This window comes from Jaculus jaculus, chromosome 6 (genome assembly GCF_020740685.1).
Source record: "Jaculus jaculus isolate mJacJac1 chromosome 6, mJacJac1.mat.Y.cur, whole genome shotgun sequence".
In the NCBI taxonomy this organism is placed as follows: Eukaryota; Metazoa; Chordata; class Mammalia; order Rodentia; family Dipodidae; genus Jaculus; species Jaculus jaculus.
Window position 1 is genome coordinate 97,479,261 of NC_059107.1, and position 26,699 is coordinate 97,505,959.

General features: G+C 53.6%; 1 protein-coding gene across 1 annotated transcript; it reads right to left on the reverse strand.

The window, feature by feature from the left end:
* Nucleotides 1-1,074: 1,074 nt before the first annotated feature.
* Nucleotides 1,075-26,699, reverse strand: Itga5 (integrin subunit alpha 5). Its single transcript, XM_004650464.2, has 30 exons — nucleotides 26,290-26,699; nucleotides 19,521-19,651; nucleotides 17,302-17,414; nucleotides 17,065-17,185; nucleotides 16,839-16,900; nucleotides 16,697-16,742; nucleotides 16,349-16,474; nucleotides 16,099-16,143; nucleotides 15,929-15,972; nucleotides 13,878-13,934; nucleotides 13,647-13,699; nucleotides 13,204-13,412; nucleotides 12,815-13,006; nucleotides 12,570-12,615; nucleotides 12,361-12,462; nucleotides 12,155-12,210; nucleotides 11,886-12,040; nucleotides 11,476-11,613; nucleotides 11,319-11,386; nucleotides 10,852-11,002; nucleotides 10,677-10,769; nucleotides 10,451-10,530; nucleotides 10,239-10,319; nucleotides 10,027-10,132; nucleotides 8,555-8,707; nucleotides 7,455-7,538; nucleotides 7,112-7,225; nucleotides 3,381-3,482; nucleotides 2,750-2,872; nucleotides 1,075-2,142 (listed from the first exon to the last, which is right to left on the reverse strand). The coding sequence occupies exons 1-30, from the start codon at nucleotides 26,664-26,666 to the stop codon at nucleotides 2,059-2,061; spliced, it is 3,312 nt and encodes a 1,103-aa protein (XP_004650521.2). The 5' UTR covers nucleotides 26,667-26,699; the 3' UTR covers nucleotides 1,075-2,058.

The window sequence follows — 26,699 nt, forward strand, 5'->3', positions numbered from 1 at the left end:
TTAAGGCAGGTTCTTACTCTAGCCCAGGTTGACCCAGAATTCACTCTTTAGTCCCAGGCTGGCCTTGAACTCATAGCATTGAGACAAGGTTTCACTCTAGTTCAGGCTGACCTGGTATTTACTATGTAATCTCATGGTGGCCTCGAACTCACAGCGATCCTCTTACCTCTGCTGCCCAAGTGCTGAGATTAAAGGTATGTGCCACTACACCCAGATTAGAGAGATATTTTGAGGTGATGCAGGCACTGCTAGAGTGGAGTTTGCATCAGTAAACAGCTCAGTGATAGGTGATAGGGGAAACAGAAATGGGGCTTATACCCGCCCATCCCTCAATTCCCAGAATTGTGGCTATGCTGCCCTCTGGTGGTGCCATCCTGGTCTAGCCTGACCTGAGCATTTACCTCCACAGAACTCTGTTCCTCTCCTTCCTCTTAGATGTTAAAGGCTTCGTTGGACACTGAGGGTTCCCCATTTTGCATGATTTCTCTTTGAAAACCTCACCACTACAGCGTGTTGGCTTTTACAAACAAGGGTGTTTGATTTGCTCTGCTACGGAGTGTGACCTTAGACAAGTTATAAAGGATCTGGGCCTCAGCTACTCCTTCATATGATAGAAACTAGGTAAGATCATAAGTCAACTATCTAACAGCCCCCCTCCCCCAAACAATAGAAAGCAATACAAAACTAACTGGCTTTCCTCCACTTTAGCTCCATGGCCTTTCCTCTCATTTTATTATTGTGACTTAAGGAAGCCCAGGTGAATCTTTGGCACCATCATTCCACACCTTCCATTTGGACGTCCCCTTTTCCCTTCCATAATACTCTAAAAATACCCCCAAGAGAAGGGATTCCTTTCCTTCTCCTCAGGAATGGCAAGGACCAGATCGGGTAGGGGCTGGGTGAGGGGCACAGGAGACAAGCCCTCTTTTCTCCCCTTCTAGTCACTTAGAAGTTCCTGGGGTCACACTCCTGGTGGCAACAGGACACTAGAGAGAAACATTTACTTCTCACCATGCTGCCTGGCTCCGGATGGGTTTGGAGGGAGCCGGGTGGCAAGAGCGACAGCAGCTCTGGTCAGTGGGGCAGTGGGGAGGGTTTATTGCACTTGCAACAGAGTTTAAATAAGTTCCAGGGGTCCAGAGCCAAGGGGAGGGTTGGACAGAGGGAGGGAGGGGCGGTGTCAGTGCAGCTGGTGGGCAGAACCCAGGTCCTGCGGGCCTAGGTTTCCCCTTCCTCTGGGGACTTGTCAGGCCTGCATCTGGTCAGGCAGAGGTTCCAGATCTGTTGCCATTGCAGTCAGGGTCCTGGGCAATTTTCGACTTGTCCTAAGTCAGGGACGAGCTGAGTCCTAGGCCAGGTCTGAAGCACACCCAAATCAGACCAGGGCCTGCTGGTTTAGGCTCTCCTGCCTCAGGCTGAGCTCCAGAGCAACCCCTGGTCCCAGGCTGCATCTGGCTCCATTTGAGTTCTGACTCTACCAGAACCAGCCAGCGCTAACCTTTGTTTGGGATCTGTCCTGAGCTGGTCCTGGGGCACCATCCACAGTTAGTGTTCCTTATTGGCCCTCCAAGACAGGGGCTGTTGGAGGTACCAGGTCTCATTCCCCAAGTCCCAGGCTGTTAGCGGTGATCTTCCTTTGGATCTCTGGCAAGGCGGATGGCACATCTTTGCAAGTCGGAGCTGGGCAGGAAGTCATGGTGGCATGTCTGGTCCGAAGAACCATGATGAGATTGCTAGTTATGGCTCCAAGCTGTTTCCAAGAAGCTCCAAAAATGCAAAGGCTACAGGAAGGCTGGGGCTTCTGTCCCTGGATCTGAGGCCCCCATGGGCGAGAGGGCAAGTGTAAACAAGGGTCCTTCACAGAGCACGGGAGGCGCGGTCCCCAGCTTCTAGTCCGCTCTCACCCCCCCAGCACTGGCCCTTCAAGTATGTCTCTGGGCTAGGGAGAGGAGCTTCTCCCTGGCCCTCAGCACCTTCAGGAAGTGCCCAGCTCCATCCCTGTCAGCAGACAGAGGGTGGGAGACTGGCTCTTCTGGGTCAGGAGTCTGGGATCAGGACTCAGGCACCAGAGGTGGCTGGAGGTTTAAGCTGAGCTTTTTCCATGGCTGTGCCGTACGGGAGGGAGCGTTTGAAGAAGCCAAGCTGGTGAGGGAGAGAAGGAGCATTGAGGGACCTCATTTTCCCCAGCTTGAGTTCTAGGGAACAAGGACTCTCCTGCCTCCACCCTCCCCATCTGCCAAAATGGCTTCTGATTCAGACTAACATGTTTCTTCAATGGGCACGGGAGGCTTACGTGCAGAACGACTTATTATGGAGGAGGGGAGTCTTTGACCAGAGGCTTTAAAATGTCCCCAAGTCAAGCCAGGAAGGGCAAATAGGCTCAACTCAAGTGCCAAGTCTGACTGCCTGGTGGTGGCTGCCTCTTGAGAGCTCTAGGCACATCGAGGGCAGGATCATTTACTGACGGCTGCCAGAGGTTCTGAAGGTGACAGCACGGAAGCCATGTATTTGCCATCTCTGGGTTAGACTGATTTTGCAATATGGGCAAGCTTACCATCGGGGGACAGGAAGACTGTAAGCTAGGGGCTGCAGAACGGGGGGGGGGGTATCCTAAGGAAGGGACAGGGTGGGGTAAGAGTAGCCAGGTGGGGGTGGGGGTTATGCTGGAACATGGACACCTGGGATCGTGCAGGGTGACAGGAAGAGCCTGGTGGGAGGGTGGCCAAGACATGGGCAGGATGTGGCTGACCTTGTAGAGGACATAGATGAGCAGACCGAGGAGCAGCAGGCCAAAAAGGATGGCCAGGATGATGATCCACAGCGGAACGCCATTGCTGCCTTCTGCCTTCGTCCACTGCACGGCCGTGGCCACCTGGGGAACAAGCTGGGTAAGGCCACAGACCCCACATATTCTCCCCACCCTACACCTGGACCCCACTTATTACTGCCTCTGGGCCTCTCACTGTGAGCTAACAGCATTCTGAACCTGAAGATGTTAAGCGTCCAATGCCTGGCTTTTGCATGTTCCCGTTCGGTCTTCCCTCCCCCCAGACGCTTCCTCTCCTGAATGGTTAGCCTTCAGGTCTCCTCCTTCCAGGAAGCCATCCCTTGACCCTGCAAGACTGTGTTTGCATGTTCCTATGATGTGTTTCCTTAAGCCACCCAGCACTTGTCACACTGGCTGTCACTGCCCATGATGACGGGAACTCCAGGAGCAGACATGATATCGATCTGCGTATCACAGCATCCCTGGCGTCTGCATAGCTCCTGCCCATAGTAGACGCTCCAATCACAAGACCAGCCTTATATGCATGTCCCAGACCTAGTTCTAGCATGCTGAGCCCGGCTTCCTTGACCCGTTCCTCTGGCTCTGGATTCACCTGAAGTTTCTTTTGGGGCAGCTGCCGAGGCAGGATTCGGTAGGGCATCTTCAGAGCTTCGTAGACAGCTTCACACTGCAAACTAAATGGCTGCTGTTCCCGCTGTGGGTGGGAAAAGGTGGTCAGGGTAGCCTGCCTTGATTTCCCCATGGTCTAGCTTAGGCTGGAAGCTTTCCCTATTTTGAGCTCATTCTCTTCTGATTCTCTTGATGATCCTTATGTGAGATAATAAATGTGAAACTGAATAATGGTAGCTAAATAATGCATAATCAGATGACTACACTCAATAAAACTCTTTTGAATCATTGATATAGTTAACACTCAGGACCACAGTGCCTGGTTCTTGATTGCTCCTGGGACAGAGGGTAGTGGTTCACAGCGCAGGTGCAAGGCCTGGGGTTTGGTCCTTCGCACCACTCGAAATGGACATGGGCCGGACATGGTGGCGCACACCTTTTTAATCCCAGCACTTGGCAGAGGTAGGAGGATCATTGTGAGTTTGAGGCCATCCTGAGTCTACAAAATGAATTCCAGGTCAGCCTGGGCTAGAGTGAGACCCTGCCTTGAAAAACCAAAAATGAAGCAACCATGCCCGGCCATTTATTTATTTGAGAGAGAGATGGAGGTTAGTAAATGGACACACCAGAACCTCCCGCTACCATAAACTAACTGCAGATGCATGTGCCACCTGGTGCATCTGGCTTTACATGGGTACTGGGCAATCAAACCAGGGTCCTTAGGTTTTCAGACAAGCACCTTCATCACTGAGCCATCTCTCTAGCCCCCTAAAGTGTTTTTGTTTTTTGAGGTAGGGTCTCACTCCAGCTCAGGCTGACCTGGAATTCACTATGTAGTCCCAGGCTGGCCTCAAACTCAGTGATCCTCCTACCTCTGCCTCCTGAGCACTGGGATTAAAGGTGCATGTCACCACATCCGGCTCCTAAAGTGTTTTTTTTTTTTTAATTTATTTTTATTTATTTGAGAGCGACAGACAGAGAGAGAAAGAGAGAGAATGGGTGTGCCAGGGCCTTCAGCTACTACAAATGAACTCCAGATATGTGCACTCCTTGTGCATTTGGCTAACATGGGTGTTGGGGAATCGAGCCTTGAACTGGTGTTCTTAGGCTTCACAGGCAAGCGCTTAACTGCTAAGCCATCTCTCCAGCCCCTAAATTTTTTTTTTCTTAATGTGCATCTGTGTACATGTTTGTGTTTGAGATGGGAACTGTACATGCATGTGTATGTTAGTTTAGTAGCCAGAGAACAATCTCAGGTGTCATCCTCAGGAATGCCTTCCAGGTTTTTTTTTTTTTTTTTTTTTAGATAAGATCTCACCAATTAGGCTACACCTGCTGGCCAGAAAGCCCAAGGATCTACCTGCGTGTCTCCATCTTCCCAGTGCTGAGATCACAGGCACACAGCAGTACACCTGACTTTTTTTAAACTGAGGTAGGGTCTTACTCTACCCCAGGCTTAACTGGAATTCACTATATATTCTCAGGGTGGCCTCAAACTCACAGCAATCCTCTTACCTCTGCCCCCAAACGCTGGGATTAAAGGTGTGCGCCACCATGCCTGGCCACCTGACATTTTTTAAGTGGATTCTGGGGATCGAACTCAGGTCCTCATACTTACAAGTGAAGTACTTTACCTACTGAGCTATCTCCTCTGGTCTTGTGTATCCCAGGCTGACATCAAACTTGCCATGTCATCAAGCAGTCATGTCATCAAGTGAGCTCCTGATCCACCTACTGGGACTCCATGTATATGCCAGCACACCAGGTGTATTGCAGTGGTGGGATGGAACCAGGGCTTTGTGCCTGTTTGGTAAGCACCCTGCCTACTGAGCTACATTGCCAGCCCCAAAGCCATATGTTGTTTGGAGACAGGGTCTCATTCCGTAGCCCATGCTGGTCTTAAACTCATGGAAATCCTTCTGTCTCAGCCTCCCAAATGCTGGGATTACAGGTATGAACCACCATGCCAAGCCCACCTAGTCTTTACTCTCTCTTCCCTCCTTTTTTAAAAGTATTATTTATTAGCAAATGCCAGGCTGGAGAGATGGCTTAGCGGTTAAGGCACTAGCCTGCGAAACCTAAGGATCCAGGTTCCATTCCCCAGGGCCCGCGTAGGCCAGATGCACGAGGTAGTGCACGTGTCTGGAGTTCGTTTGCAATGCCTAGAGGCGCTGGTGCGCCCATTCTCTCTCTTCCTCTCTCTCTCAAATAAATAAAATAAAATAAAATAAAATAAAATAAAAGTATTATTTATTTATTTGAGAGAAAGATAGAGAATGGGCACACCAGAGCCTCTTGCCACAGCAAATGAACTCCACATACATGAGCCACCTTGTGCATCTGACTTCTGTGGGTTCTAGAGAATGGAACCTGAATCCTTAATCTTCTCAAGCAAGCACCTTAACCACTAAGCCATCTCTCCAGAACCCCTTTTTTTTTTTTTTTTTTTTTTTTGCTGTGAATGGCCTTAGCATAATAAGCAAACACTCTGTTACTGACCTACATTCCCATTCTTTTTTTCTCTTTGCCTTTAAATTTTTATTTATTTATTTGAAAGTGACAGAAGGAGGCAGAGAGAGAGGGAGGGAGAGAGAGAGAGGGAGAGAGAGAGAGAGAATGGGCGCGCCAGGGCCTCCAGCCACTGCAAACGAACTCCAGACGCGTGCGCCCCCTTGTGCATCTGGCTAACGAGGGTCCTGGGGAATTGAGCTTTGAACCGGGGTCCTTAGGCTTCACAGGCAAGCGCTTAACCGCTAAGCCGTCTCTCCAGCCCTGTATTTTATTTTTTATTCATCTGCACAGTTCATATGTGTGTGGACTCATCAGGGCCTCTTCTCACCTTACACAAATGCGAGATGCTTGTGCTACTTTTTTTTATCTGGCTTACATGGGCAGTGTGGGAACTGAACCTTGGCTAGCAAGCTTTGCAATTAGTGCTTTTAGCCACTAAGCTATCTTCCCAGGCCCTTTCATTGTTTTTTTTTTTTTTTCTGATTATTTGAGATAGCGCCTCACTCTAGCCCAGGCTGACCTGAAATTCACTTGGTAGTCTCAGGGTGGCCTTGAACGTAGGTTGATTCTCCTACCTTTACCTCCTAAATGCTAGGGTTAAAGGTCTGTGCCATCATGCCTGGCTTCCCCCCCCCTTTTTTTTTTTTTTAAGTTTTATTTTTATTTGAGAGAAAGCGGGAGGGTGAGCGCCAGGGCCTCCAGCCACTGCAAACGAACTTCAGATGCGTGCGCCCCCTTTTGCACATCTGGCTGATGTGGGTTCTGGGGAATCAAACCAAGGTCCTTTGGCTTTGCAGACAAGTGCCAACTCTCCAGCCCCTCTTTTTATTTTTTTTTATTTGAGGCAGGGTCTCGCTCTTACCCAGTCGGACCTGGAACTCACTCCATAGCCCAAGCTGGCATGAGCTCACCGCTAGTGATCCTCCTACCTCGGCTTCCTGAGAGCTGGGATTAACGGCTTTTCGCTGTTTTTCTGTTATTCTACATACTAGCATCTCAGCTGTCCCTTTGCATGGGCCAGAAAAGAATCAGTAGTTCCTACTGTCGCCACAAGGTGGCGCGAAGGATCCACACAGCCGGGTCTAGAGGAGACCCAGGACAAGGGATGGGGGCTTGTAGTGTACTCTAGAGTCCATCTACCAAAGGAGAGGTGGGAGAGAAGCAGGGTAAGGTCAAGGTCAGGGCTGCAAGTGGCTCCCTCACCTGCAAGAAGGTTTTGGCCCAGACTCGAAAGTGCAGCTGCAAACTTTGGCTCTGTTGCCGGTGCAGGGGCCCAAGCTCACAGCGCAGCCTGAAACACTCAGCTTCTGGACATTTCTGGCAAGAAAAAGCAGGCTTGAACACAGAATTTCCATTCTGGTTGTTTCTTCATCCTACCCCCCTTCCCAGGCCATAGCCCACGCTGGCCTGGAATTCACTGTGTAGTCCAGGTTGGTCTTGAACTAATGGTGATCCTTCTACCTCATCCTTCCCAGACCTTCTAGTGATTCTGAGAGCTCAAATGGGACCCAAGCCCGAGGCCACCCTCCTTCCCACTATGACTTACCAGGACCCGAGTCCCTGAGGAGGCAGGATTCCGAACCGGAGCTTCTCGTCTCTGCAGGTGGTGTGAGGTGCCCTCGGGATCCAGCTGGAAAAGAGACATGCAGCTGTCTCTCCTGCCACATCACCTCAGTCAGCCAGTGCCTGGGTTCCACCCAACCGACATCCTCCCAAGGGCAAGCCACCCAGTGAGCCTCAAGCTAAGATATGGAAATAGCTCATACAAGATGAGTGTAAATAAGTCCCCAGGTCCTTCTACCTGCCCTGGGGCTTTTGCGCTGGCTGTTCCCTTAGTTTGGTCTTCAGGTATTTATTTAGCAGAACTGGGTGTGTCAGGCTATCCTTCTGCTCTTGGAGAAGTTTTCCCTGAAAACTCAACCTCCACCTCCCCATAGCATATTAGCCCTGAGACAGAGTCTTCCTGTGCATCCGTGGCTGGCCTGGTGACAAGCTACAGGCAGACCTTGACCTCACAGCAATCCTCTAGCTTCAGCCTCCCTGGTGATGGGATTACAAGTGTGGGATTACCACTGTACCTACAACAATCTCCCCTCATCTTTTTCTTCGATGAGGTCTCATGTAGTCAAGGGTAGCCTCAAACTTGACATGTAGCTAAGTGAGCTGATGATGACCTTGAGCTCCTGACCCTCCCAGCACCTCCTAACTCTGGGGAAGGAGTAAGCCACCAAGCCCAGATTCATTGCTATTCAATACTTGAAATTTCCCTCCTTACTCACTGTCTATCAGCTTCCACTAAGAAAGCTCTGTAAGTGTTCATTCCTTTGGCATGAGATTTTCCTGAGCCTAACTATTCACTTCAGACACTTACTCCATTAAAGGTTGTTTATGAATAAACATACTACAAAACAGACACCAGGACTGAAGACCAGCCTGAAGGAGGTTTCCAGGAGGAGGTCATAGAACTGGGCCCAGGGGCGTGTCAGGAGATAGAGAAGGATACCTCAGGCAGAAAGACAGGATGCAGTAAATTAAGGGACTTCTAGAGTTTGGAGACACCTGTGCCTCTGACACAGTGTCCTCACATTGACCTCCTCCAACCCTCAGCCCTGGTCTGTTGCCCCAAGCCAGTGTCCGGGCCCTCACCTCCAGGCCCTTAGGGTTAGGGGGGTAGCTGGTGGTGCAGTTGCTGAGTCCCGTCACCCTGGTCACATAGAGGAGCTTCTGGCCATCCAGAGCCTGAGGACAACTGAGCTCGAGCACACCCCAGCTGATGGAGCTGGGGCCCATGTTGATGAGCTGAGGAGGAAGAACAGCATGCCATGAGGTGGAAGAGAACACAGGCCCTGGTGCTGGAGACCTGGTTCAGTGGTTAAATGCTTGCTTGCAAAGCCTGAAGGCCTGGGTTCAATTCCCCAGTACCCACATAAGCCAGATGCATGTGCCACTTTAGAGAGAGAATTCATTGGTTAAGGTGCTTGCCTGCAAAGCCTAAGGATCTGGTTTCAATTTCCCAGTATCCATGTAAAACCAGATTCACATAATTGTGCATGCATTTGGAATCTGCAGTGGCTGGAGGCCCTGGTACAGCCATTATCTCTGCTTGTCTCCCTTCTCTCTCTCTCTGCTTGCAAAAGGCTGGGCGTAATGGCACACACCTTTAATCTTAGCACTCTGGTGGCTAAGGTAGGAAAATCACTGTGAGTTTGAGCACAGCCTGAGACTACACAGTGAGCTCCAGGTCAGCCTGGGCTAGAGCAAGACTGTACCTCAAACAACAACAAAAAAAGAGAACCTGGACCACTTCAGCTCACATACCTGCTTCTATCACAGGAGTGAGGGGCAGCAATAAAATCCTCCTTGGCCGATTTTTTTTTTTTTTTTTCGAGGCAGGGTCTCACTCTAGTGCAGGCTGACCTGGAATTCACTATGTAGTCTCAGGGTGGCCTCGAACTCATGGCAAACATCCTCCCTCTACTTTCTGAGTGCTGGGATTAAAGGCTTGCGCCACGATGCCTGGCTCCTTTTTTTTTTTTTTTTTTGGAGGTAGGGTTTCACGCTAGACCAGGCTGGCCTGGAATTCACTATGTAGTCTTGGGTGACCTCAAACTTATAGTGATCCTCCTACCTCTACCTCCCAAGTACTGGGATTACAGGCATGCGCCACCATGCCTGGCCAATTTGTTTTTTTCTTCAGACAGAGTTCACTCTATAGTCCAGGATGACCTGGCATTCACAGACATTTTCTTGGCTCAGCCTACTGAGTTCTGGGATTTACAGGTGTGCTTCAACCAATACTTTTGGAGATAGAGCCATCCTTCCTTTCTAAACCACTCAGCTGGCCCGTCCATTCTCTAGCTATTTCTCATGGATCCTCAGCACTCACTGGACCCACCTCTCTTTCTTTCTTTTTGAGGTAGGGTCTCACTCTAGCCCAGGCTTACCTGGACTAACTATGTAGTCTCAGGGTGCCCTTGAATTCATGGCAATTCTACCTCTGCCTCCCAAGTGCTGGGATTAAAGGCATGCGCCAACATGCCTTTCTCTCAGTCCTCACTCTAGTTCCAATCACTCACACTCCCCTCATCCATTCTGGCCTGTCTCCCAGCCCTCCTCACCTCATAGACATGGTGGACAGCAGGGCCAAGATCACCCTCTTTCACAGGCTGGTCTTGGGGATGCCAGTCGCTAAGTGGGAAGATTACTGCCTCTGGCTTGGAGACACTAAGGAGAGAGCGGTTTAGAGAGACGGAGAGGGGCAGAAGGTATCCCTCCATCCCCAAAGTCCGTCACCCCTGCCGGGAAGGCCCCATTCTGCCTGGGTACTGACCCATTAAGGGAGACGTGGGCTTGAGCCTCCACAGAGAGCAGGAAGGAAACCATGTTGCTCTGAGAGTTGTTCAGGTTCTTGCTGCGGGGAGGAAGCAGCACTGAGGAAGCGCAGGGCACAGCCCAGGGAACCCCGCCTGGCAGCCGCTCAGGCCACCTGCCCCACCCGCCGCGCCACTGCCCTCATCTCCGCCCCACCCGCTCCCTACCTACCTGAGGATCTGGAAGTCAAACTGGATGGTTTCCTTAGTGTCCCGGAGATGTGGGACGGTGAAGCGAAGGCCACCCCAGATCTGCAGGACAGGGATGGGAAAGGGGCTGCTCCAGTGAGCGTTCACCTCACTCTTAGCGCCCCACGTGCTGCCATGCTGAGGGCTGGCTGGCCCCTGTCCTGGGGTTCGCCCTCCCTTGAGCCCCTCCCCTTCCACCCAGGACTTACGCTGGCCCCTGCCTTCATGGGGTTGCCCAGGTCACACACCAACAGGCGGCTCTGGTTCACAGCAAAGTAGTCGCAGCTCAGGCTGGAGAAGTTCTGGGGGTGAGAAGGCACAGGTCAGTCTTCGTTGTACCTCCGGAGGGTGCCAGTCCCCAGCTCCCCGTGAAAATCCCCTTACCCCCGGGTTTCTGACAAGTCCTGAGTACTCAGCCTCTGGGGGGGCTGTGACCCGAAGCTCAGCCTCGTAGGCGCCACCTTCACCCATGTTCTGGGCATGAAAAGTCAGGTTTAGAGAGTTCTTGTCACCCAGGTACACGTGTTTCTGCTCCCTGGTGGGGACACGGGTTAAGGACACTGAAGAATGGATCCTCAGACCAGGCCAGTGGGCATGATAACAAAGCATTAACAGCCACCACTGACCGGATTCCAACTCTGGCAGGCACTGGGCGAGATGCTTTATGGAGATTACCACAGTCAAATTACTAGTCAATTGCTACAGAGTCAGGGAAATGCATGTCATTTTTCCAATCATGAAGAAATACAAGCTCACTGTCTTCCCAAGGTGCACAGCTAGGGTGTCCCTCCTCGGCTTTCTTACGGGCCAGGTGCACCCCGCGCTCACTAGCGAACGCCAGCCCCACTCACCCATACACTTCCAGCTGTAGATCAGGCACACAGATGTTGTCCTCACCACAGTCCAGCAAGATCTGAGCCTGGGGAGCAGGACAGCCTTGAGAGAGCTCCCATCCTTCCTGGGGTGTCAACTCCCCCACCACCACCCAGGACCCTGCCCTGCCCTCACCTTGTCCTCTATCCGGCTCTTGCTCTGGTAATGTAGGACTGGCCTGAGGCCATGGCTGTCCATGGGAGCTTTGGGGTCCAAGGAGAAGTTGAGGGCAATGTGAATTGGGGAGAGTTTGTCTCGGAATTCTGACTCGTTCTAGGGCCAGGGGAGAGAGTTCACAGGGTCAGGGGGCTCTGGGGATGCGGTGGCTCTGCTCCCTTCATCTACTCAGGGCCCAATTCTGACCGTCCTCACTGCTCCAAAGCCCACGGTTCCCCTCTCTTCAGACAGAAGGGCCTGATCCTCATCTTCCAAAGGGCCCCCAAGCCCTTCACGGAGAAATCTCCCAACCACCCTCCCCTCAGGAGGGTCTCTGTTCTGAGTGGTCATTCACCCTAGCCAGGCCACACCTGCCCTGGGGACCATACCCTGAGATAGATCTTCATCTCCCTGCAGTCTTCCCGGGCCCCGTTCTGGATGAGCAGGGTCTGAGTGAGGGTGGCCTGCCTGGAGGTCAAGAACAGCGCCCGGCGGATCCCTCCTTTCTGTTTGTGCCAATCCAGCTGGAGCTCTACTGCAAAGCCTGTGGCAGGGACGACACATGTGGTACTGAGGGACTCTTCTTCCTCCTGTTCTCTCCAGAGCCCCCTTTCCCCTTGCCACCCCAGGGCCTGATAACCCCAGCAGTCTCCCTCACCAATAGAGTTGGGCACGTGTTTTCCAGAAGCATTCAGGCAGAAGCTAAGGTTGATGCTGGGAAAAAGACAAAGAAGAAAGTGGGTGAGTGCAACTAGAACCCACATTCTACCTACCTCCCAGTCAGACCCGGATGAGGACACCCCCATATGTCTTTCCTGAAGTACACATGGCCCCCCACCTGCCTGCAGACACGGATCAGCTCACCAGGACACAGGGTTTCCTTCCAAGCTGCAGCTGCGCTCCTCAGGGTTGAACATGGCAGGGAATATGGTGAGGGAGGCGCTGGCAGACACGATGGGGCGACCCCTGCCAAGAGTGCATGTGGGGTGCAGAGGATTAAGACTCCTCTGAGGACTGGGCACAGGCCCCAGGCTTAGCTCTCTGGAGACACTTCCAGTCCCCTGGGTTCATACCTGTACACAAGCGCCTTGTCCACACCAAAGGACCCCACAATCAGATCTGCAAGAAGTCAGAACCATCCTTTTTACCCCATGTACCAAATCTGGATCATTGCTAAAATGAGGGAACTTTGCCACCTGGTGGCATCTGCTAGAACTGCACCCAGGAGCTTAAGAAAAGCAAGGGGCGTGTGTGTGTGTGTAGGGGGGTAGTCAGTGACCAGGAATTCTAAGAGAAGGGGGCATTGGACACTACTCACCAGGGTATCCATTGCCATCCAGATCTCGGCCTCCTCGAAGGGCAGAGCCAAAAAAGTCTGGGGTGTGGCCAGCTGCCCACAGGGGCTGGAGAACTTGGGAAGGCTTAGAGCCCAGGCCTCCTGGACCTCCAGGGAATATAAACACGACTCCCTGCTGGGTCTCCCCACCAAAGGGAGCCCCAATGGCCACATCTGCAAGATACAACACACATCAGTCAGCAAGCCAGAACTCCCCAGACCCCAGAGTGCTATTTCAACTCCACCCCGTCAAACTCCCACATTGGGACTGAAGTTCACATTGGGGTCTGGGGTGACAGGCATCTCCCCCCAAACCCCAACCAGCCAAGTCCCTCCTCTCCGCTCCTGCCATCTGAATCCATGGTGCTCACCATTGTAACCATCCTGGTCCAAGTCCCCCAGAGGGGTCAAGGAGCTGCCAAACCGGCCGAACTCATCTCGGCCGGTGAGGGTGAGGATGGGTGTGGGCTGTATGCCGGCTGGGTGCTGGAGGTAGATGTAGACCCTGCCCACCTCCTGAGGCCGCCCATCAGCTGTCCGTTCCATGAGCAGGGGCGCCCCCACCAGCAGGTCATCCAGCCTGCAGGAAGGGCAAACCCAGGTGTCCTGATATTCTTTCTTGCCATACCTTCCCAGTCCAAGTGCAAGATGTCCTCTGCATCCTAGGTCCCCGGGCTCCCTCCCACTGGGTCAGGAGACCTGCGAGCTCTAATGTAGGACTCGGGTCTACCCTTGCCCTGAGCAAGGGGAAGGCAAGCATGAATGAGTCTAGATGAAACACTCCAGAAGCTTTTTCCCCTTTCCCATGACTCACCCGTCCCCATTGATGTCTGTAGCAGCCACAGCATATCCAAAGTAGGAGGCCATCTGGGGGTGGGGGAGACACACACAAAGGGAAGCACTGGGTCAGAACAAGGCAGGGACACTCACAGGATCACGAGGGGCTAAGCTGTGACTCTGGAGCCTGGGGAGTTTGGCGTTACTCCGTCCGGGCTGAGCTTCATTTGGCAGAGGGTCAAGCTGGGGGGAGGGGCAGTGTCCTCACCTGTTCCCCTGAGAAGTTGTAGAGGGAGTGGATGTCTGAGCCGTTAAGGATGGTGACCTGTGGGTGAGGAGATAAGCCTGTTGGTTCTGGGCATCCCATGAGTGAGGGACAAACTTGTCCAGGGCGCAGGTCTTCCTCAGAGACACCGGGTACTGGTCTCTGACGCCCTTGGGGTTTGCCGACCGGACACCTCCACACTCTCGGGCTGTGTTTCGCATTTTCTTCATATCCCTTACCAGCTACTGCTCTGTTTGTTGCCCATCCCCACCCACAAGACTCATAAGCTCAGTAGGTCAGGAGTCTGGTTTTGCTCTTTGCTTCTCTCCAGAAACTGAGGCAGTGTTTGGCAAGCAGTGGACGCTCCATACTTAGAACTGAATGCACACCGGCACCTCCAACCCACCACCGGGTTCAAAAGTCACCCTCCCCTCCCGGTTCCCACAAGCCAGTCTCCTCGGTGTTTCCCTTAGCCACTGGCCCAGCGGGCCTCCAAGACTCTGGGGTCCTGCTCTCCTCCACTGTGTGACTGTGTGAGCCAGCCAGCCTCTCTGCCTTGGGCTCCCTCTTCCTATGCACCCCCCACCCTGCACTGAGGCTCGCTGATGCCCAAGAACAGATCAAGGACATCTACCCTGGCCTGTACACCCCACCCCCTGGTTCCCTGCCAGCCTCGGCCTCTTGGCTGGTCCTCTAAGGCTGTTGTCTGACTCTTCTGCCTGTGTTTGCTCAGTCCTCACCTACCTTCTCCTCCCCCTTAGCTCCTGCCCAGGACGCCCTCTTGCCCTTGCCCTATCTCTATGGATTCTCTGGAGAATCTTATCTGATCCACTTCCTCTTTGGAACGGTGGTTACTCGGTCCCCAAACTTTTCTGAAACTTATAGTGCAGAAAGAATGCTGACTTTGGCTGGGCATGGTGGCCCACGCCTTTAATCTCAGCACTTGGGAGGCAGAGGTAGGAGGACTATCATGAGTTTGAGGCCAGCCTGAGCATACATAGTGAATTCCAGGTCAGCTTGGGAAAGAGTGAGACCCTACCTTGAAAACCCACCACCACCAAAAAAAGGAATGTTGGGCTGGAGAGATGGCTTAGCAGTTTAAGTGCTTGCCTGTGAAGCCTAAGGACCCTGGTTTGGGGCTTGATTCCCCAAGACCCACCTTAGCCAGATGCACAAGGGGGTGCACGACTGGAGTTCATTTGCAGTGGCTGGAAGCCCCGGCGCGCGCGCGCGCGCGCGCGCTCTCTCTCTCTCTCTCTCTCTCTCTCTCTCTCTCTCTCTCTGCCTCTTTCTATCTCTGTCTGTCGCTCTCAAATAAATAAATAAAGAATGAATGTTGACTTTGGGTTAAGGTAGACCAGATTTCAAATTTTTATGCAGTCACTCACTAATTGGGTGACCTTAAACAACTTACTTGATTTCTTAGCACCTCAGTTTTCTCACATGCAAGCTACGAGTGTTCCTATCTAGCCCACGGAGCTGGTGTGGGCAAGGGTACTGTGAATGGACAGTGTTGGGTACATTGAGGGGCTCATAAGCAGCAGCTCCCCCAAGATGAGAAAGAACTATTTTATTTCATGTGCATGATGAGACGCACCTTATGGGACGGGACAAGAGGCTTTCATCTTCTCTCTCACTGCGCCTTAGTAAGTGTTGTGACTTGAATGAGCACACGTGGCACTCATCTGTCCGGGCACTTGTCAAGCTCTAATAATAGCCGCTGCCCGTGTACACCGCCTAACGATTCATGAAGTGCTTTCATAGGCACCGTCTCATTCCACTCTTACAAGTGCCTTATGAGGTCAGAACTATTATTATCCCATTGTACAGGAAAGGACAGGCTTAGATAGGTCAAGCGCGGAGCAGGGTGGAATAACTTCTCCAGAGTAAATGCCGGAACCTGAACCCAGGTCTGACTCCTCCACACGCTCCCTTCCTTGAATCAGACTTCCGAAGTCCTGTCCAGTCCACCCTGGCTCCACTTTGAGACGAGCCACGCTGAATGGCTGAGCTTAGGCAGGAGGGAGGCAGAGGGAAACCGGTCTCCGACTTACATAGCCATAGGTGAGGTTCCCTTTGGGTACACCAGCAACAAAGTCTGCAAATAGAAGACAGGGGGATGCTATAGTGGAGAGGAATGGCAGAATGATGTCTAAAAGCCATGGCTCCCACGTTGTGGCTCTCTTGCTGCCCCTCCCTTGACTCGGTCTGGGGACACACTCACCTTCTGTGTCGTCACCACTGAATTCACCCACAGCCACGGAGTATCCTGGAGGACAGGATGGGTGGGTGTTAGTAAGCATTCCCACCTCGGCAACCTGCCCTGGCCCCCAATCCCTTCACAGTCAGCTTGTACGTGACAACTTTGGCACAGGAGCTGGGGGCACTGGGACAGGAAGATCCCTCGAGGCCTGAGTGTGAAGAGGAAGGGCTCCTGAGCCCTCCCTGCCCCTCCCATCCACCTGCTTGCTTACCCAAGTAGCTGTCATCGTAGATGGAGCTGGCCTGGCGGGTCTGCAGCTGCCCCTGCACCAGGTTGATAAAGTACTCAGGGTAGTAAGACTCCGCTATTTGATCCTGAGTGGCGGACAGAATCTGACCTGGAAAGAGAGTGGAGGGAAAGGATGGGCCGGGGAAGGTGGCGGAGGGTCTCTGGTTCAAGGAAAGGAAGGAAAGGAAACATGTGGAGGGTGAAGAGACAGAATGGAGTCTGAAAGAAGGAGAACAGAGAGGATGAGGAAGTGGAAAGACTGGTGATTCCAGGCCTGGGACAGGGACCGGAGGCGACGCCAAGACCTAAGTAGGGTAGAGGAATCACCCACCTTGCCAAAAGTAGCTCCCTGGTCCACCCAGGACCACACGGCCAGTCTGCAGAGGGAGGGTTGGGGAGCGTGAGTGCAACGTCCGTGCTGCCCCCCACCCCCGGTCCACACCCACTGCCCCTTCCTTCCCGTCACCTCTCACCTTGGTGAACTCCGTACTGAAGCCCCCTTGACAGTAACCCTGCCCTACTGCCGAGCTGAAATCTGGGAGGGGAGAAGATAATGAGACAGGGAAGAGAAGAGGGGCAGGAGACACGGCCTCCCGGGAGGCCTTAAGGTTACTGGCACAAGGGCAGCCCCGGCTGTGAGCAGCAGACCCTGAGCACCAGGACCTCCGTGGGGAAGGTGCGCTCTGCTCTGGCTCCTACCTGAACGGCAAGGGGCGTACTCCAGAATCCGGGTGAAGTTATCTGTGGAGAGGTAGCACGTGCCCACTGGATCGCTCTGTGGCTCCTTCTCCGTGCGCCAGCTGTACAGTGGAGCGCACGCCTAGGACGGCCACGAGGAAGGGGCTTCGGTTCAGCCCAGGAAGACCCCTCGCTCTTCCCTCCAAGCCTGAGTTTCTCCACCACTACCACTGCACACTGAGCCCACTGGACCCTCACCAAGATGGAGGAGCCATGGGCTCGAACCGTTGCCCCGAACCACTGAAAGGACTTGTATTCCACAGGCTCCTCTCCCTTGGTACTGGACAGCGAGGACTCCAGGATCCGGGAGCCTTGGGGGAGCGGGAGAAGCGAGAGTCACGCTGGGCCTCAGGCCGCTGAACTCCAGGGTAGCCCCTCGCTTCAGCATGCAGATGCCAAGCCCTGAGCCTCTTCAACCCACTGGGAGAGAGGTCGATAGACTTACTCCTACACACATACACCCTCACATCTGGAGCCTCCAGAGTCACCCTAATCTTTCTGCCTCCTGACCCAGCCAGAACAAGGTCACTTGCAGTGAGCGGGAAGCAGGAGGGGTAGGGGGAAGAATGGGTGTTTCCCCCAAGGGGAACTGGTGTCTGCAGCCAGACCTGTGTCTCCCACAGCATCTCATTCCATTTCCTTTTCAGAAAGTCCTCTCCGTGTCTCTTGCCAAGCCCAATCTCTGCACTATACACCACCAACTTCCTTTTCTTTAAAATGTATTTATTTGCACGTGTGTGCATGCTCACGTGCACCAGCATCTTCTGCAACTGCGAGTGAACACCAGATGCTTGTGCCACTTTTTGTGTCTGCCTTTACATGGGTGTGGGGAAGTAGTACCTTTAACCTCTGAGCCATCTCCCCAGTCCTTTTTTTTTTTTCCTCTTCAAGTTAGGGTCTCATCTAGTCCAGGCTGACCTGGAATTCACTATGTAGTCTCAGGGAGGCCTTGAACTCACAGCGATCGATCCTCCTACTTCGGCCTCCCCTCCTGAGTGCTGGAATTAAAGGCATGCGCCACCACACCAGGCTCCAGCTATTTTAAACATGGCTTTAGGGAGTTGACCTCAGGTCAGTAGAAGTAATGGAGTCATCTCCCCAAACCCCTTGCTTTTCTCCTTCTTTCTCTCTTCTTCCTTCCCTTCCCTTCTTTCTTACAAAGAGTCTCATGTAACCAAAGCTGGACCTGTACTCAAGATAACCTTAACCTCTGATGATCCTGTCTCCCTGAGAACTGGGATTATAGGTATGTGCTACCATACCTGGTTTATGTGGTGCTAGAGATGGATGGAACCCAGGCTTTGTGCATGCTAGGCAGGTACTCTCCTCCTGCCTCAGTCTCTTTCCGGCTGTGTGTGTGTGTGTTTGGATCAGGGCTTCTGAGTGTGGATGGCCTGGGTGAGAGTGAGTCCCTACCTTGAAAACAACAACAAAATTGAGAGCCAGGTGCAGCTCGGTGACGCCACTCATGCTCAGTGTGCACAGGGCTTTGGGTTTGATCCCCAGCACCTTACTGAAGAAGCAGCTGGGGCTGGAGAGATGGCTTAGCAGTTAAGCACTTGCCTGTGAAGCCTAAGGACCCCGGTTCGAGGCTCAATTCCCCAGGACCCACGTTAGCCAGATGCATAAGGGGGCGCACACGCCTGGAGTTCGTTTACAGTGGCTGGAGGCCCTGGCATGCCCATTCTTTCTCTCTATCTCTGTCACTTTCTGTCAAATAAGTAATTAAAAACAAAAATTATTTTAAAAAATCAGTTGCCTTCTACATTTTTATACTCTTCCTTTCCTTGTTTCTTCAGCCCGATCTTTATCTCTGGGGACAGACTGCTCTCAAGTTCCTATCTGTGCTCTTCTGTTCACTAACTGGACAAGTGACTAACCCTCTGCTTCCTCTCCTGTAGGATGGGGATAATAATACTTCACGCAGTTGCTGCCGGATTAAGTAAGCCAAGGGCCACAAGCCCAAGGACAGTGCCGGACACACAGCAAGTGCTCTTTGAGCGCTGGCCGTCCATCTGCCGCTCCTCAAGTCTATCTGTCTCTGGGGCCTGAGCTCCCTGGAGGCAGTGGCTGAATCACACCACGCCTGGTGTGCACTGTCACTTAGTCAGTGTTTAGCTAAAGGAACTGAATCGCTCTCCCCGCCTTTGTCTGCCTTACGGCCCTGGCCTCCCAGAGTTGTGGGTGATTCAGTGGAAATGAGAGCCACATGTGTCTGAATCATGCCCGCCCTCCTCGGGCTGGGCTGGGCTGGGAACGTGGAGCCAGTGACATGGGGAGTCGCTGCTCAGAGCTGGAGCAATCGGGCCGCAGGGAGGGCGCCGGGCCCCGGTGCTGGGCAGGCCGCACGCGCTGCTCCAGACGCTCCCAGGCCCCACCCGCAAGCTGCAGTGCCTCCTAAAAGGCGACCGGCCTACCTTTGCTGTCAAATTCAATGGTGGTACAGTGAGCAGGGCCCACGCCCCAGGGACACATGTAGACAGCACCACCCTGCCGAACACCTGGCTGACTGGTGTTAGCCTTGGGCGCCCCCACCAGCACGCTGACTCTGTGGAAGAAGAAAGGAAAGGCAATGCAGGGGACTCCTAGCTCTGAGTCAGTCTCTAGAGGCAGGAAGGCCCCCAAGCCTCAGGGCCAGGGCTGAGGGTGGGGGTAGGTGCCCCCTGGGTGGTATTTATATCTCAAAAGATGCCACGGATGCCGGAGGCACTGGCTGGAGTCAGGCGGTCCCCACGTGCTGCTGTCAGTAACCCAGCCCCCCCCCCCCCACATTCCCGGTCTCCTACCTGCCCATGCTACCAGAGAGGAGGAACCAGAGTAGACTCCTAGAGGGGAAGAGGGGCCGAAAGTCCCGGACCCCAGCTTCCCCACCTACCCACCAAGGTTAGATGCCCGGCCCAGCTGGGGCCGCTGCTCAGCAGTAGAGGGCGTGCTCAGCATGTGCAAGGCCCTGGGTTGATTCCCAGTGCCAGGAAAAGGAAAAGAAAAAAAAAAAAAAGATATAAAGTGTGTGACCTTTGATAAAAAACTGAACATATAATATACAGAGAGAAAATTTAGTCCAGGGAACCCCCGGCTACCCTGGAGTCTCAGAGTCGTCTCACCTATCCTGTGCCCTCTTCCTAACTAAACCAGATGCTCTCTCTGGGCTGGGACCCAGGCATCTGGAGTATAAGAGAAAATGTGTCTAGGAACTCAGGACGAGTGGAGCTAGGACCTGCCATGGACCGCCCTTCCTGGTTGGGGGTGTCTTAGCTCCTGTAACCGTTTCGCACAAGTAAGTTCTAGAAGACTGAAGCCAGCTCCTGTTCTACTGAGCCCTCATCCTGGACACCAGAGCAATCTGCCTCTGATGGGGTCTTACGCCAAGGGTGGTCCTGGGCATTCTTCTGGCCTTCAGCTCAGCTTCTAGCAGCCCTGGTCCCATTCCTCCAAGGCTTCCACACAGCCCTCTCTCTCTTGGCTTTCTCCTCCAAAGTCTCCTGTGACGAGTGCATCTGGAAGCCTGGGCATCTTGCCCTGGCACCCGAGGCCCTAGGCCAGGGTCCCTGCCAGCCCTGTCCTTGGCTTTCCCGCACGCTGCCTCTGGCCTTGCTCTTTGCCCCCAAGTACTGCTTATTCTTTTGGTTTAGAATTTTGGGTCCCCTCCCTCTTTCTAGATCTCAGATCGTAGATCTCTCTACTTCTACTGATTTCTGTCCCCTTTCAGCTTTCAGCACTACCATCACTTGTTCCTTCCAGGCACAGAGGATCTTTTTCAGTCTTATTGAAGGAAGGAAAGAAGGAAGGGAGGGAGGGAGGGAGGGAGGGAGGGAAAGAAGGGAGTAAGGAAGAAGGGAAGAAAGGAAAGGAGGGAAGGAAATAAGGGAGAAAGGAAGAAGGGAAGGAAGGAAGGAGGGAACTCAAGATGGGAACGCAGAAGTTTCCAAACGCTCCACACTGAGTGGAGAGGGCTGGGTCTAAGACGCATAAGGGATGGCACCAGGTGGGAGAGCAATGCCCAGGACAATGCTGTGTGGGGCGCATGTGAGAATGGAAGACAAGGCAGGGGTCCAGAGGAACAGGAGGGGGAGGCAACAGAGGGCGTGTCCTTAGTCATGGGGGGGCAGCTTCAGTTACCCCGGGGACAGGAAATGTTTACTGCGGGTGGCTTCCTGTCAGCTTCCAACCTCTCACTTCTCCATTTGTCGCCCACCCGCTGGGCCCCACCCCTCTCACCCAGACATTAATGGAAGTTGGGGGTGGAAGCCAAAAACTCAGGGACCTGATCAGGTGCAAAGGGTGAGGCTTAGGATAACAGAAGGATGCTAGGCTCCAGGCTTGGGAGGAGAGAGGGGTGTGCCCCTCTCTCAGCAAGAGCTCAAGAGCTGCCCCAGAGAACTTGGCCGCTGCCCCTGATGCCAGAAAGTCGGGGCTGAGCACTAAGACCAGGAGTTGGGAGGCGTTCTGGGTCGGGACTTAGTTCAGTTTGGACTTGGGCAGTACATTTCTCAGCTTTTTTTCTGGAGCCGGAGCTGGGGGGGGGGGGCTCAGCTGCTCTCCCAGACCCCCTGCCCTTGTGGAGGAGCTGAGCCCGGCACTCCTAGGATGGCCTGAAGAGGAAACGTGGACGGGGAGGTGACAGAATTCTTCTTATAAAGCTCACAAATCCATAAACCCACAGGCCAAGGGTCTATCTGTTGGCTGTGTGAAGGTTCAGGGTACCCGCATGCAGGTGTGGGACACAGACCTGGACCTCCACCCATTACCCATGGCTTCTACAGTGGCCCATCCATCCCAGCAACCCCTTCAATCAATGCCTAATGCTGCCACATGCCAGCTGAGGAGTCTGTGCCAGGTTGGCATGAAATCTAGCGTGCCCTTCCTCCCCCTCTCCTAGTTCCTTGCTTCCTAAATCCTGCAGCAGTTGGGTTCCTGAAGAGGTCCAGGAAGGTAACAATAGGGGGTCCTTGGGCTATTTTCAATATTTCAGAAAGCCTAACGGAAATCATGCAATTACCTGATAAGGCACCCCAGGCTAATTAAAACTTCCAGTGAATTTGTTTTGGGCTGGCATTGTATCAACTCATGTGGGGAACCTGGTTATCTCATGCTGGTCAGTAGCTCTGATTGGCAGCTACAGATGAAAAGGCCATTAATTATTCCCTACTAAATAGTTTGGCAGACAAACTCTTCCATAACGGAATCCAAGGGAAGGAGTAATTGCCATAATGTATTCTGAAGCCCCAGAAGTTATTCTTTGGAGTCACGGACGCTCAAAGCTAGAAACCGCTACAGCCAGCACTGGGTGTTGTCTGTAGTTTTAAGACTAATGTGGGCACCTTGGGGTTGCAGCATGCACAGAGGAAGGCCGCCTTGGTCTTGACATTCCTCAACAAGCCCCCAAACTGCTGACCTAGTCTTATGACACCATTTGACAGATGGGAAAACTAAGTCCAAAAGAAATTACAAATGTCCAGGGGACCCTCGGAACCCTTCCCAGGATGAGAACAGGAGTTACGAATCCTGGTCCACCAGCAAGTGTTCTGCTCTGTCCCGCAATCCACTTATCGCTCTTGTCCTCTTCACTATCTCCCCAGCCAGGCTTCTGATTAACTAAGCCACTGTTCAATATCCAGTTACTGTTTCACTCTCTTGGACTGACAAGGTCAGGATGGAGAGCACCTAGTGGGCCTGGGTCCAGCTGCTGCAGGTCCTAGAGCAGCCCCAGCCAGGCCAAAGGGGAAACCTGCTTCAGAACCTCCGTGAACATTCCGAAGGTATACATACACCTGGTTGGATGGGGAGGAACAGCTGCCCCCAGCAGACTGGTCCATCTTCCAAGCTTTCAGGTGTCCTGGGCCAAGTCACTTTCCCTCTTTAAGCCTCACATTCTCGCTCTAGAAAATGATGGGTTGCCCTGAATGAATGACTCTAAATTTCTATGACCCCAGAAGCTTTAGTTTTTGTACATCTAAAAGAGGCAATGTTTTCTCTGCTCAACGCAAGGAAGTTTTAGGCAACTGCCTTAACCACTGAGCCATCTCTCCAACGCCCAAGGATTTTTAAAAAATATATATATTTATCTATTTATTTGAGAGAGAAAGAAAATAGGCATTGCAGAGCTTCTCCTCACATAAAATGAACTCCAAATGCATGTGCCACCTAGCGCATCTAGCTTTAGTGGGCAGTGGAGAATCAAACCAAGGCTGTCAGGCTTTGGGAGTTAACCACTGAGGCCTCTCTCTCCAGCCCCTTAACACAATAATAATAATTATTATTATTTTGGTTTTTTGAGGTAGGGCCTTGCTCTAGCCCAGGCTGACCTGAAATTCACTATGTAGTCTCAGGGTGCCCTCGGCCTAGAACTCATGGAGATCCTCCTACCTCTGCCTCCCCAGTGCTGGGATTAAAGGCATGCGCCACACCGGGCTTCAACACAAGAATTTTAACAACCAAATGAAGAAATTCACATGTAAGCACAGAAGGGCTGGAAGGCACTATTATGATTATAATCAAGCATAAGCAAGCAAAAAATAGGAGATAGGCGTGGTGGCGCATGCCTTTAGTCCCAGCACTTGGGAGGCAGAGGTAAGAGGTCCTGTGAGTTCAAGGCCACCCTGAGACTACATAGTGAATTCCAGGCCAGCCTGGGCTACAGTGAGACCCTACCTCAGAAAAAGAGAGAGAAAAGAAATAAGAGATAACTGAAACAGGTGGGGCTCAGGGAGGAGAAAACCAAAACCCAAAAACAGGTTCCCCACAAAACTCATGCCTCCCATGTGCTGATCACCCTCTGGGAGAGATCCTTTTTTGTTAGCGTGTATTTTTTGTTGTTGTTGTTTTCGAGTTAGGGTTTCACTCTAGCCCAGGTTGACCTGGAATTCACTCTTGTAGTCTCAGGGTGGCCTCAAACTCACAGCGATCCTCCTACCTCTGAGTCCCAAGTGTTGGGATTAAAGGCGTGCATCACCATACCCAGTGTGTGTTTGTTTTTTTGAAGTAGGGTCCCACTCTAGCCCAGGCTGACCTGGAATTGTCTCAGGCAGGCCTCGAACTTACAGCAGTGATCCTACCTTGTCCTCCTGAGTACCACAACTGGCAAGAGATACTTTTTATATATATTGTCTCACTGGGCTTCATAATAAGTTAAGGGCTAAAGGCTTACAAGTAACTCACACCTATGCTGTGGTGCTCACCTGGTCCTCTGAGGGTGGATTCACTGCTCACCATGTGAGGTAATTCAAGAGAGACCAGGAACTCCTAGGCCACAGCCACAGAAGGGCTACACTGTCTCATGGGAAGGGGAGAGGCCCAGGACACAGAAGTGCTGAGAGGGACGAACGATGCAAGTACCACTCTAACAGCAGAGGGGGAGGAATGTGAACTGGACGCCTGGGTTCCTTGGGCGAGCAGAGAGCATGAGATGGGAAGGGGTGAGAATGCTGAGAATGTTCTGTTTTAGAAGCAGGTTCAGAGAATGAAGGATCAGGCCATGGGTCTAGTGCAGATGTTTTAGGAGATTTTCTTGCCAGTGAGTGCCTTTAATGGCTGGGCCATCTTCCTAGCCTCTGGAGGAGTTTTAATGGGAAATGAGTCTTGTGTGGGGTGGAGTGGGGATAAAAGGGAGGTTAAAAGCCAGACCAAGTGGACACTGACGGGGGAGGAGGACCCCATCCCCTCCCTCCTCTCTGCTCCATTAGGGCTGTGATAGGAAGTTTGAGGGGACCTGGGGGAGGCAAAGCCTGGCAGGACTTTCAGGCCAGAGTGATGCAATGGGGTTTGGGCAAGAGGCCAGGGGGGAGGCAGGGTGGGCGTTGGGTGGAAACCTGAAAAGCCCAAATTCAACAGCTGGGGCCTGACTTTCTTTTTTTACCATCCCTAAGTCCCCGAGGCAAGAGACATCAGCCTCTTCCCCATTTGAATTAACTCGATTACCCTGCCCTCCCCCCAACTAAAGAGTGAACAGAGATAAGTAAACTGTAGAAAACAGCTCACCTCGGACAAAGGTTTTATCAGCCCCTGAGATCCTGGGGAGGGAAATCCTACAGCCGGTGTTGTGGGCACAAAAGGTTCAGGGTTTGGGGGTGGAGGTGAAAGTACTACTTCTGTCATCCAGGCGGGCCATCCTGGCACCGGGAGCTCCCTGGCGCAGCAGCTGGGAGCCACCTTCCTCTTACTTCTCAGCTTGCCCCTCTCCCACTTAAAACACTCTTGTTTCAATGTGACCTCTCTCTAACTCTGATTCCCTCAAGTCTAAGAGCACCGCACTTTCCAGGGTCCAGGTCTGCTGGTCACCCTGTTGTGTTGGAAATCAGGGTCCTTCACTGAGATGTTGGGGGAAGCGGTGGTCTTAGGGCCTTCATTCTGATACTCTCGGGCCCAGAGAGCCTGCATCTCGCCAGCTTCCGACCCCAGTCAGAAGTCTCCAGGCTCTCTTCTACTCGAGCCGACCAGCTACAGGAAATCAGCCTCTCTCTTCCTCCCCAGAGCTGGAGGAAGAGGGGAACCGCCCACCCCCTTCAGGCGCGCGCACACACACCCCTCCCGACACATCCGCGCACCGCCCTGGCAGAGCCCGCCCCCGGTCCGGGCGCCCCCAATGCCAGGGTCCCGGGGCTCTCCCCGAGTTCTACGGATCCCCTCTCCCGAACAGACTGGGGGGTGGGAGGCGGAGTAGGGGGCTGAGGCGAGAGGGGAGGGGGCCTCCGTCCTCCTCCCGGGTCTTGGCCCTAGTCTGGGGGGAGGGGAGGCTGGCCCCCACGTAACCTCACGACCCCCTCAAGTCTGTCTCCTCTCTGCACATAGCTCATCCAGCGCCAGTCTTCACACAGGTCCCGCAGATCCCGAATGCACCCCCCAAAGCCCTTGCCGGCCTCCGCGCCCCATTCCGCTCCCACCCGCTGCAGGTCCCCCCCTCCCGGGTCGGAGACCCTGGGCTGCGGGCACTGTGCTCCGGGCTGGCCCCGAGAGCCTGCCCGCCGCCTCCAGCTTCCAGCATCGCGTCTTCTTCCCGCCGCACAGAAGTCCCCACGGATCTCACCGCAGGCCCCCCTCCACGTCGGCCACGGTCCCCTCCCTGCTCGGGCGCGGGCCCCCAACTCCTGCCCGAGTCCTTCCAAACTCCGCCCTCCGGATCCCAGGCTCGCCCCCAGCCTCCAGCTGGTCCCCCGGCCCCCTTTCCCGCCGCCGGTTCTGCACACTCACCCGTCGGTCCCCGGCCGGTAGAACTCCACCGAGAAGCCGAAGAAGGAGCCCGGGGGCCCGGCGAGCACGGCCGGGGCCTCGGCGTCTAGGTTGAAGCCCCCGACCCCGAGCGGCGGCGGCCACAGCAGCAGCAGCAGCAGCAGCGACAGCGGCGGCGGCGGAGGTCGGCGCCCGGGGCCCCGGCGCGGCCGCACCGCGTGCACGGGGGACCGCGGCGTCCGGCTCCCCATAGCGCCCGCTCTTCCCTGTCCTGGGGCCACCGACCCGGAGCCGCTTCCTAAACCTCCCAGAGGCGAATGACTCAACGCGGGGAGGAGTTTGCCAAACTCCCGGCTGAGCCCTCCTCCCGCCCGCAGAGGGGGCTGGCGGGGGGGCATTCCTGGGTCCCCGGGACGCCCAGCCCGCGCCCG

Excerpts from the sequence above, each read along its gene's own strand:
- Itga5 (XM_004650464.2), bottom strand. The coding sequence starts at position 26,666 with ATGCCCCCCCGCCAGCCCCCTCTGCGGGCGGGAGGAGGGCTCAGCCGG. Across the intron at positions 11,003-11,318 it reads CTACAGCTGGAAGTGTATGG|GGAGCAGAAACACGTGTACC; the intron begins GTGAGTGGGGCT and ends TGTCCCCACCAG. Across the intron at positions 8,708-10,026 it reads CTGTCCACCATGTCTATGAG|CTCATCAACATGGGCCCCAG; the intron begins GTGAGGAGGGCT and ends CTTCCTCCTCAG.